At 45.2% G+C, this 12989-nt stretch overlaps 1 protein-coding gene across 1 annotated transcript in view; it reads right to left on the reverse strand.

Annotated features, from left to right (window-relative positions):
• Nucleotides 1-12989, reverse strand: part of adgrg6 (adhesion G protein-coupled receptor G6) — a 123638-nt gene that overhangs the window by 71978 nt on the left and 38671 nt on the right. The window contains exon 7 of the mRNA XM_078275445.1: nucleotides 3931-3996. Within this exon, the coding sequence (XP_078131571.1) occupies nucleotides 3931-3996 (66 nt within the window). The remainder of the gene's footprint in view (nucleotides 1-3930; nucleotides 3997-12989) is intronic.

Consider the following 12989-nt stretch of genomic DNA (forward strand, 5'->3'; position numbering starts at 1 on the left):
CATTCATTCCTGGGTCAAAGTAGTCCCAGGTATTTATCGGCTCCAGCTCTGAACGACAGCGATGGAAACATGACACCCAGGTGGACACTCTGCCCTTTTTTCCCGAAGAAAATGCTATGACTTCTTTGGTATTCGTAAAAAATCTTTTTCATCTCAGCCACAAAGTCCATCTGTCTGTCTCCGTCCAAGCAGCACTCGGACATCATACAAAATTACCCCTCAGTCACATTAGCCACAAGAGACAGCGACAAAGCAGCAGGCTGCCATTCATTTTCAATGGGAGTGGCCGTTTGCCAGCGACAAGCGATGAGCTAGACGGGGCCACGAGCAAGATGAGGCCAAAATAGACGATAGAAGTCTATTTATGCAACTGCTGAGCGATGCGACAAAGCGACTGCCAATCGGAGCGAAGGCAACGTGAGGGCAGCGTGACGTATGTACGTTGGTTGCTCGAGTCGAAGAAAATCATTCAAGATAGTGGAAACGCTTCAGGACATCGTATTTCTGTATATATCTGATATGTTTTGGTATTTTATCTCCTATATTTTGTTATCCCCATCGAGAAATAAATACTTTTAAATCCCAAAACATCGTTCTTGTGACTTGACAATACCTCTGAAGTGAGTTGTAAGACCGCTTGCAGATACTAAGCAATAGCACGCTACTATCCATAGATATATATATATATATGGATACTGAGTACAGTATATATATATCTGGCTACTATCGATACAGACGCGTCACCATGTCAAATGTTCACAGAAACAAATCGTTCCGCAAAGCTGTGAGAAAATGGAGGAAAAACGTATTTTAGTGGTGTCCACGTTCCCGGTCCTGTACAATCTAACCTTTTCATACAGAGACATTAACATTAACAACGATGCATGGGCTTTTGCCAAGCAACCAGGAGTAGGCTAGGCACGCCCAGGAACGCCCATCAAGCGAGTGCGTGTCGCTGTCTTTTGTAGCTAATGTGACTGTAGGGTTAGTCAGCACCGAGTTTGAAAGAGAGACTGAATAAGTTACCGATATAGGTAAGAAGTAAGCGCCGTAACACTGTCACTGCCCGGGTTTTCCTGGGCGCATTCCTGACATTGATCGTTACACACCCGGAAAAAAAACGAAAGACATACTCATCTACTGGCAATAGGAAACGTTTATCGGCTATTTTTAGGAGGTTTTCCCATGTTTAAAAGCTTGCAAATATGTGCTAATTTGGTTGGAAATATGGTATCACTAACATCTTTCTTCCTCTAGTTTCTTTGGTTTTTATTCTATCGTCTTCTTTCCTCTGTCTCCTCATCTTACCTTCTTATTTTTTGCCTTCTTTCTCTTCTTAAATCAGATCTCTCTTCTCACATTTTGCCCTTCTGATCCTCCAACATCCCCAGCTCCTTTTCTCTTCAAACTAAGACCATAAATTGTTTTACTTGTTCAGAGTAGTTTTATTATTGGGGAAAGTTTCAAGGCTAGAATGTGTTCTGGGCTTCGGGGAACGTGGAGGTCCTCTGAACCAAGTCTGGTTGAGCTTGGAGAGTTTCTCATAACACGACGTCCTGAATCCATCGTGAGGGTTAAGCAGCTTTAGGGGGCGTTCAGGAGAACTTTGGGGGCATTGGGACTTCCTTAACGAGGCACATCGAGCAGACGCTGACGGCAAAAAACATCATCCTGTCAAGCTGAATGGGAAACGTATGGAACCGATGTTGCCAAGGCTGAGAGTTCAAATCCCTGTGCATACACCTGAATTAAATATGTATGAAGTTGTGCAGGAGAACCGCAGTTATGGACAACTTTCTTGGCAGCAGGTTTTTGGGAATCATTCTCATCAGTATGCGTACATCAGTGAATAATTCAAGGAAGGAACACAGCCAGGGTACATTTGCTAGCAGGATAACAATGTATGCGGGAAAACATAAACAAGGTTTTGACCTAAAATTCAAGTTGAACTCTTCCTGAAAGATTCAGGGTGGCTTAAACATTCTTGAAAGTAAGCATGCAAGTGAAATAAGCATACAGTTTATACCCAATAATCCCTGATGAACAAGTGACGCATTAACCTCAACCCACAAACCTTCAGAAGGTGTAATAGTTACAGACAACAGAGGTTTGGGAAACATTGATATGGATATGTTGAAGAACTGTTTGACAGTCTGCAGTACTGGTGGCAGAAAGGACATGTCTGCAATGAACCTTTTTCACAGCAGACATTTTGACTTGTCATAGTAGGAAAAGCACAGCTGCCATTGATAACCTTAACGATGGCTCAATTCCATCAAGTGTCCCAGTAAGCTATTTCAGTGAGTCAGCATACTCAACACCAGGACCTCTCCTAAGTGGAATGCAGCCATCATTAATGGTTTTGAACACACCTGTGCTTTTCCTACTATAACATGTCAACATGTCTTCCGTGAAAAAGGTCTATGGCTGTCAGTTGAATATGTAAGTATTTTCCTACCTATCTGTTTAAAAATACAATCATTTGTTGTGACCTAAAGTTTCTGCCAAGCAACAGTTGCTAGTAAGTATTGATATGGTCATTTGCAGTACAAAAGAGGAAGACATCGCTCAAAGTGTAACGTCTGCAATGGCTATCAATTCTACTAGCTGTTCAAAATAGCATGTGAGAGGAGTGATGAGAATTTCCGCTAATCGCTCACAAAGCTGTTCGTTCAACAGTTTGCTTCTCAAAAAGTAGATTCAGGCTATTAAAACTCGCTTCCAGCTGCTTAAAGTCGCTCCCGACCGCTCAACGTCGCTCCCTGTTGCTCAAAGTCGCTCCCGGCCTCTAGAAGTCGTTCCCTGCTGCTCAAAGTCGGACCCGGCTGCTCAAAGTCGCTCCCGGTCTCTAGAAGTCGTTCCCTGCTGCTCAAAGTCGGACCCGGCTGCTCAAAGTCGCTCCCGGTCTCTAGAAGTTGTTCCCTGCTGCTCAAAGTCGCTCCCGGTCTCTAGAAGATGTTCCCTGCTGCTCAAAGTCGCTCCCGGCCTCTAGAAGTCGTTCCCTGCCGCTCAAAGTCGCTCCCGGCCTCTAGAAGTCGCTCCCGGCTGCTCAAAGTCGCTCCCGGTCTCTAGAAGTCGCTCCCGGCTGCTCAAAGTCGCTCCCGGCTGCTCAAAGTCGCTCCCGGCCTCTAGAAGCCGCTCCCTGTTGCTCAAAGTCGCTCCCGGCCTCTAGAAGCCGCTCCCTGTTGCTCAAAGTCGCTCCCGGCCTCTAGAAGCCGCTCCCTGTTGCTCAAAGTCGCTCCCGGCCTCTAGAAGTCGCTCCCTGTTGCTCAAAGTCGCTCCCGGCCTCTAGAAGCCGCTCCCTGTTGCTCAAAGTCGCTCCCGGCCTCTAGAAGTCGCTCCCTGTTGCTCAAAGTCGCTCCCTGCTGCTCAAAGCTTCTCATCTCAATATCACTCTGCCCTCAACTCAGATTTTGTCCCGCTCTAATCAAATCGCTCCAAAAAAGGGGATCTGTATTTATCAGATGAATGGCGCCCACCCTCCCTTCGTGCCCAGAGCTTCGGCAGCAAAATAATCCGCCGGATGACGGGCACTGGGCGGCATGGAGGTAGGGCGGGCGCTGTTCATCTGCACACTTTCATGCAAGAACACAGAGATGGGCTCGGGCATGCTTCGAACTTATGGTGTGAGCGGTACAGGAGCGAAATTGAAGCAGGATGAAGTGGGAGATAAGGCGACGCTCTGACATTTACATCGCTCCAACCTAAATCCTCACGTTCACTTGCTCGCTCTGGTTTAAAAAATACAATAATTTGTTGTGACAGAAAGTTTCTGCCGAGCAACTGTTCCAAGTAAGTATTGACTTGGTGATTACCCAAAAGTGTATTACTTTGAGATCATCAAACAGAGAGATTTTTTGCAGTCTTGTTAGTTTTAGGACCAGTTGCTGAGGACAGTGTTCAGCATGCAGAGGTGTTTGTTTTTCCTACCTGGGCAGCCCAGTCCTGGGGAGTCACAGCTGGTAGTGAGTGGTGTGGTGCTGGGCGGAGTGACACCTTTGTGGGAGGGGAGATTAAAAACAGAAAGCTTAATCAGTTGACGATCAGGGAACATGGGTTTTATGTGGGGACAGGTTAGCAAAAAGGTTTCTGTGTGACTTTGAGAACAAATGTAATCAATGTTTTGCTTGGTTTGAGTATGTCAACATAAATATGACAAAAAGCGTAAAAAAAGTGACAAAAACATCTGAGATAGCCACAAAAAGTTGGTAATAACAACAACAACAATGAGGGGAAAAAGCTACAAAAATGTAGAAAAAAGCAACATGCAGTAATATAGTCAAAGATATTTGACTTTTTCAATGAAACAAAAGCACATCAACAAACTTTACGTGTCTGGGCCTTCGGTCAAATGTAATGTTTACTGGGTGAACATGAATCTCTTGACATTTTGCATCGAGAAACTTTCTCACACTGTTTTTCTGATGGCATTCAGATTTGCGAACGCTCAGACTCTTGTTGTGTCGGGACACAGACTGGCTGCTTTCAGGGAACCAAATTCCTGTTGGTTTTTTTTATGCCAGGAACAGTTTGTCTGTCCAATTACGTGCTTATAGCGGCCAAAAAAAACAAGCGCTCCTCAAGAGCTTTGGCCATTTGAAATGTAATACGGCAGCTCCGGCCCACACATACTGTATATTCACAGGCTTTCAGAGGGAGTGGGCGAACAGACGGGCAGTGAAAGCAGAGACTGTGTTGAGTCACACACAGTAACAGAAGGAATGTGTTGGAGTGAATGTCAGTAAATCATCGCAGTGATCAGCTGTTGATGGCATGCGGTTCAGAAGAGGTGAGGACTGTGTGGGTACGCAATCTGTGCTGCCTGCACAATTCGACATGCGCAAGATGTTGGCGCATGTGCAGATGATAATCCTAATCAGACGGAGCAAACTACGTCAGCTCTGCAGTTTTGTTGAAGTCACAGTGTGTGCAGGCAGCACAGATCGCGTACCCACAAACTGTGGATTATGACTGTGCTCTGTCATAATCCACCTTTTTCCTCCACCTGTTCTGTTCTTTAAAGCTACAGTGCGTAGTTTCTGTCGCCCCCATGAGGTATTCTAAGTAATGACAACAAAACTGTTGGCGTGTCCACATGACACAAGCCTTCCGTGATCACGCGTTTCCCCTCCACACAGTTGCTAGTAGCCAAGGAGGACACAGGATTAAAGGTCCTATGATATGCTGTTTGTTGGATGCTTTTATATACTAATACTGTATCTGAAGTCTCTTTTATATAGGCCTTAGTGGTCCCCTAATACTGTATCTGAAGTCTCTTATGTAGACCTTAGTGGTCCCCTAATACTGTATCTGAAGTCTCTTATGTAGGCCTTAGTGGTCCTCTAATACTGTATCTGAAGTCTCTTTATATAGACCTTAGTGGTCCTCTAATACTGTATCTGAAGTCTCTTTTATATAGACCTTAGTGGTCCCCTAATACTGTATCTGAAGTCTCTTATGTAGGCCTTAGTGGTCCCCTAATACTGTATCTGAAGTCTCTTTTATATAGACCTTAGTGGTCCCCTAATACTGTATCTGAAGTCTCTTTTATATAGGCCTTAGTGGTCCCCTAATACTGTATCTGTGACCTTGACCAATTGCCATGCTTCACTTGTTTTCAAGCCATGATGTCTCTCTCTTTCTCATGGGGGGGCCAAATTCTCTGGGCGGGCAAAGCAGAGAAAGGGGAGGTAACCTTTCCCCTTATGACGTCATAAAGGGAAGATTCCAGATCGGCCCATCTGAGCTTTCATTTTCTCAAAGGCAGAGCAGGATACCCAGGGCTCGGTTTACACCTATCACCATTTCTAGCCACTGGGGGGACCATAGGCAGGCTGGGGGAACTCACATTAATGTTAAAAAACCTCATAAAGGGACATTTTCATGCGAAAGCTTTAATTCTTACTCCTTCATACCTGCCTCCCTCTCTTCTTTTTCTTTGTCTCCTCCTCTCGTTTCGCGCTCTCTCAGGCTACATCTACATCGCTATGTTTTGGTTTTAAAAAGGAATATCTTCTGCTACTTTTCCCCTCTCATTCCCCCTGCTCTGGCGTTTCCCCCTCTCATTCCCCCCTGCTCTGGTGTTTCCCCCTCTCATTCCCCCTGCTCTGGTGTTTCCCCCTCTCATTCCCCCTGCTCTGGTGTTTCCCCCTCTCATTCCCCCTGCTCTGGTGTTTCCCCCTCTCATTCCCCCTGCTCTGGCGTTTCCCCCTCTCATTCCCCCCTGCTCTGGTGTTTCCCCCTCTCATTCCCCCTGCTCTGGCGTTCCCCCTCTCATTCCCCCTGCTCTGGCGTTCCCCCTCTCATTCCCCCTGCTCTGGCGTTCCCCCTCTCATTCCCCCTGCTCTGACGTTTTCCCCAGCAGATACTGTTTGTTCAGGAGATACAGATCTCTCTGATAACCGCTGGTGTCTTAATCCTCTCTTCCTCTCCTCCATTACTATCCTCTTCCTCTCCTCCATTACTATCCTCTTCCTCTCTTACATTACTGGACTTGTGTTCTCTTTCCTACCTCCCTCCCCCCCTCCGTTTCTGTTCCCTCCATTCTGCTCTCTGCTTATCTTCCTCTGAGCAGCTTGTTGTGATTAGAAAATGATGAAAAATAGAAAATGAACGCCACTTTGTGCCGCTCTGCTGCAGACCCGTAGAGCTCGTTCAGCGGAGAAAGTGTCGACCGTGACAGAGGGAAAGAAAGACAATCGGCGCTAATAATGAGCCATAATTTCATCTATTCACTCGGCATCCAGGCAGGAGACTAAAGTGTAGTCATTACTGTCGAAATGTGCGAGAGAAGCACACGTTTCCATTTAGTTTCTTACAGAAATGTCTAATCATCCGAGCACATTCAGCCGGTTGAGTTTCAGTAAGGGAAGCGAAAAATGTAATAATTTCCCTTTCAGTGCAAATAAAATATTTTCCCGTAAAAACTGAAACTAGGTCTTATTTTCAGAATCAAAGCTTGCCTTTCTTTTGAATCCAGAAAGCAATTTTTCCAACGTTTTCATCTTTTTTTCTCGTACATTTGTCGCTTTTTTTGGTCCCTTCTAAAATCGACCTACAGGAGTGTTTCCAGTCCTCATATCTAAACCAGAGAAGGTAACACCTGTCTAATTATCCTTTAAGGAAGGATCAGAGACGGACAGGCACCATCCCAAAGTGTGTGTGTGTGTGTGTGTGTGTGTGTGTGTGTGTGTGTGTGTCTGTCTGTCTGTCTGTCTGTCTGTGTCTGTGTGTGTATGTCTGTCTGTGCGTGTCTCTGTCTGTCTGTGCGTGTCTCTGTCTGTGCGTGTCTCTGTCTGTCTGTGCGTGTCTCTGTGTCTGTGTGTGTCTGTCTGTGTGTGTGTCTGTCTCTGTGTGTGTCTCTGTCTGTGTCTGTCTTTGTGTGTCTCTGTCTGTGTGTCTCTGTCTCTGTCTTTGTGTGTCTCTGTCTGTCTTTGTGTGTCTCTGTCTGTCTTTGTGTGTCTCTGTCTGTCTTTGTGTGTCTCTGTCTGTCTTTGTGTGTCTCTGTCTGTCTTTGTGTGTGTGTCTGTCTGTCTGTGTGTCTGTCTCTGTGTGTGTCTGTCTTTGTGTGTGTGTGTCTGTCTTTGTGTGTGTGTGTCTGTCTTTGTGTGTGTGTGTGTGTGTGTGTGTGTCTGTCTGTCCTCTGGCATCAATAAGAGATGAAAGACACAGAAGTAAATACATTGCAAAAGTTAAGCACACAATTCGCCTAATAAAGCATGGACACGAACACACACACACACACACACACACACACACACACACTTTGCTGGGCGCCCGGCTACAGCCAACACCAGCCTCATTAATAGACCAAAGAGGAACATAAACATGGCTTCAGATGGTCCTCAGCGTTAGTAGCATCGTAAAAAGGAAAAACTAAATGAAACACACCGTTCTGTGTGGACAGAGTGTGACGTGTACTTGGATGAAATATGATTTTGTAGTTTGAAGCAGTGGTGAACATTTGCGTCAGAGCCCGGATTACATAGCACAGCAGCACACACACATGCAGAAGATTACAAATACAAATATTACGGTGCAAATCCTCCATCATAACAGCAATGCTCCAAGGTCCAAACGCGCCTGGCTTTTAAAGGGAATGGGAGATGATCTCTGATTGGTTGATTGCATGTTACGCCCAAAACACACCTCTGATTAATGAAGACACTAAGGTCAACCCTTTTGAACCATGCGCCCGGCGCACGGACCCTTTTTACCGCCGTCAAACTAGCAAAAGTGGATTAGGACGCCCTAAACATACGTGACCTCAGATCGGTAAAACAGGGCCGTAGGTCTCAACTTTTCGCCGCAGCCTAAACGCACTACCCCCTTTTTCACCCTTGAACACTTCCGTTATTGAAGAATGGAAAATGTCAAAGGTTGTGGGCTCTGAGGCTGTAAAACGACACGTCAAACACACCGCTGGCTTCAGCTGTGACCTCATCCGTCCTGGAAACCTCCGTCTTAAAACACAACATTTCACTCAGACGGTCCCCACACAGTTTGTGACCCTGGTGTGAACCGTCTGCATTTTCGCCCTTTATTTTATATAGGACAGCTGAAGACATGAAAGGGGAGAGAGAGAGAGGGGGGGACGGGGGGACGGGACGACGACATGCAGCAAAGGGCCGCAGGGCGGAGTCGAACCTGCGATATGGGCGCCTGCTCTACCAGGTGAGCTACCCAGGCGCCCTACAAGATCATTGTTAATCTCCGATACACGCACACACACACACACAGATACACACACAAGCACACAAGCATGCACACACACACAGATACACAAACAGAGATAAGCACACACAGATACACACACACACAGATACACACGCACACACAAGCATGCACACGCACACACACTAACACACACAGACACACACAAGCATGCACACACACACACAGATACACAAACAGAGATAAGCACACACAGATACACACACACACACACAGATACACACACACACACAAGCATGCACACACACACACACACACACACACACACACACACACACACACACACACACACACACACACAGATAAGCATGCACACACACACACAGATACACAAACAGAGATAAGCACACACAGATATACACACACAGCGATACATGCACACACACAAACGCACACACAGATATGCACACACAGATACATACACACAGATAAACACACACGCACACACATACACAGGCACACACACACGCACACCATCTGCACTTTCTGCATAAAAACCTGTGAACTTTTGGTGACACACATTTTTAATCTCCGAGCAGCAGACGTTTTGTGAATATAGAGTCAATATTACACCTTTTTTTGTTTGCAAAAACTAATCCTCTGTTTGTGTTTTCCTTGCTGCTGCAAATTGCCCAGCTTCCCTCCAGGGATCAATCAGCCCCCCCTCATCTTCATGAGTCTCTGACTCTGTAAATCAGAGCCCAGAGCCTCGGGTGACAGCCCTTAAATGACTTGTTGTTCCTCCCAACAGTCCAAAACCAAACCAATCAGTTTACAATGCTGTCCAGAAGAGAAAAGCAGCAAATCCTCACATTAAAAGGTACACTGTGTAGTGTTTGAAGTATTTTATAAGCTAATATCAATGTCTTCATTCAGAAATATGTCCTCATTGGTGTAAAATGACCTCTGCCACTGGTCTGACTTATCCTCGTAAACGAAGAATTTCTGATCTCGTCTTTCAGCATAAAAACCCGTGAACCGTTGGAGACAGCGGTGAGACACTGGTGACACTGGTGGCTGGTGTTGCCAGATTGGGTGTTTTTTCCGCTACATATTAAGGCCCGTTTACGGTGTGTTTTAGACGGGCTTTCGCCTGGAAGGCTCTATAGAAATCTGGCCCCCTATTGAAGTTAAACAGAGAGAGCTCACGAGTTCATCAACTATCGTTCCATGAACGCGTTCAGACACAACACTGGTCATGATAGCTCTGTTAGGACACACACACACACACACACACGCAGAAAAAGACACACACACACACACACACACAGACACACACACACACACACACACACACACAGATACACACACACACGCAGAAACAGACACACACACACACGCGAAACAGACACACACACACACACACACACACGCAGAAACAGACACACACACACACACACACACACACACACACACACACACACACACACACACACACACACACACAGATACACACACACACAGATACATACACACACACACACAGGTACACACACACACACACACACACACACACACACACGCAGAAACAGACACACGCAGAAACAGACACACAGAGATACACACACACACACACACACACACACACAGATACACACACACACAGATACATACACACACACACACACACACACAGGTACACAGATACACACACACACGCAGAAACAGACACACGCAGAAACAGACACACGCAGAAACAGACACACAGAGATACACACACACACGCAGAAACAGACACACAGACACAGATACACACACAGATACACACACACACAGAAACAGACACACAGACACAGATACACACACAGATACACACACACACAGAAACAGACACACACAGATACACACACACACACAGAAACAGACACACACACACAGACAGACAGACACACACAGATACACACACACATGCAGAGTTACACACAAACGCACGCACAGATACACACGCACACACACACACGCAGAGATATGCACACACACGCAGAGATATGCACACACACACACACACACACGCACACACACACACGCAGAGATACACATGCACACACACACAGACACACATGCACACACACACTCACACAGAGATACACGCATGCACACACAAAGACAGACAGACAGACAGACAGACAGACACACACACACACACGTGGTAGCAGGGTGTTCGCAGCACTCACCACTAGTTGGCGCAGCAGTAGTTAAGAGAATGCAATGAGGGAAGCAGACTGTGAAGAGAAGGAGAGATTAGTGAGTCAGAACAACAATCACAGGCCAATTAGTTAACGAGGTGATCAGTTAATAATGGCAACACAACGGGATGCTGGGAAATTACACACAGTGACAAAAAAAAAAAACAGTTCTTACATCTAATTACAACAAGACAAGTGACATTTGCACAGTTCATTAGTAACAGGCAGAGTAGGAGCAATGCTTCATGAAGAGGTGAAGCTGGAGGTCGGGCGTATGGATGTCCAGGAAATAGACGGATCCTTCAGAAACACAACAGCAAACAAACTGAGAAAATGATGAGGCTATTCTTTTCCTTTCACTCACCTTGGGGTGTTCAGATAAAAAAGTAAATGACAGAATGTCAGAACAAAAAATCACGTGAAAGAGGAATGGACCCGATAGCCTGGGAGCAGATGTTTAAAATAAAACTCAGAAGGTTAACACATCTCACACACACATAACACATGTCTGACAACATTATGGGAAGGATTTCTAAGGAGGTTGACCTTTCTGTTAAAGAGTAAGATCCTTTTTTTAAACATAAAAACATCCGCCAAACTGTGTTCGCTAAACCCACCAGACTCCATGTAAATAATCAGTCATTTTAGCATCGTAAAACACACTTCATTCACAGTCAACAGAAACAAAGAGTTTCTGTTGAGAAGCTATTTTGGGTCGTCTTTCCACTTTTCCAACCATCACAACTCTAGTTTTGGTTGAATAAACACATAGTTTACTGATTTACATGTGGAAATATGTTGGCTCTATACACGCAAAAAGTACTGTTTTTTTAAATGGAGTCTGGTGGGTTTAGCGCTAGCGACTTCAGAGCTGTTTCTGGTTAAACAGAAAGGTCTAAAAGAGGTTTTAAAAGGTATATCTCTGTAGGAATCCTTCCATAATGTTGTCAGACACTTAGAATAATAATCTGAGTCTGTTCTGAACTTTTAGTGGACGAAATTGACGATGAACATTTAGGTTACATTAGGGTTACATTGCAGTCTGTGGCTGCCAGTTACAGCCTTCACGCCTAATTCTGGACCACTTTCAAAGATTGTTGTTCCCATCAGTCACTTACACACAAACATAGGAAAATAGGGTCCAGGTTTTAAAAAACGGAAGTTACCGTTTAGCTCTTTCTTGGACACTTCTTAGAAATAAAAACAGCATTTAAACATGTACATATTGTAGCACATAGCACATTTTGTGCTATGTTTTTTTTTGGACTCTCCTCTATTACACAAGACAGCTGCGCCTATAGACGCTCAGAGCTCATTATATTTTGACATTTACATCTTATCCTTCATATAGGATAATATGTATATTATACAACTTAGGTTTTATATCTTAAATCTAATAAACGTATGCAAAATAAGATGTAGACAGTGTAACTGAATAGTGTGTGAGCACATACAAGAGAGCCAGTAAGTGTCGTGCAGAATCATGCATTTTCTTGAAAACCACTGCAGGTCTCGGAGGCACACGCACGCACGCATGCACACACACACACGCACGCATGCATGCACACACACACACACACACACACACACACACACACACACGCCACAGAGTTGGCAGGAATTTAACTGAAACCGCTGCGGCTAACCTCCTGTGGCTACACACTCATTTACAGCGCTTTAAAGATGAGGTACAACTCTGTGGACACACACACACACACACACACACACGCACACACACACTCTCTCTTTCATGGCAAATACTTAAATATGGTAAGAAAATGGTTGATTGTGTAAACTTGGTTTCAGGTTTTTTAATGTGTCGAGAGAGTCTTTGGTCATTTGTGTGTGTGTGTGTGTGTGTTTTACCAGCCAACTGGGTTATTAGAGCAGAGCAGGACTCAGAAAGAAGATGATTGGTCAGCAGCCAAACTTGTGGCTGGAGTCAATTAACTTACCAGCAGTCAAGATCTACCAGGATTTGGCTGAAGTCTGGTCGTAATTTTCCACCCTGATAGCAAACAGACTGAAGCCTTTAGTACTTAAAAGTTCCTCCATGGTACGATACGCCGT

Source organism: Sander vitreus, chromosome 18 (genome assembly GCF_031162955.1).
Source record: "Sander vitreus isolate 19-12246 chromosome 18, sanVit1, whole genome shotgun sequence".
Taxonomy (NCBI): Eukaryota; Metazoa; Chordata; class Actinopteri; order Perciformes; family Percidae; genus Sander; species Sander vitreus.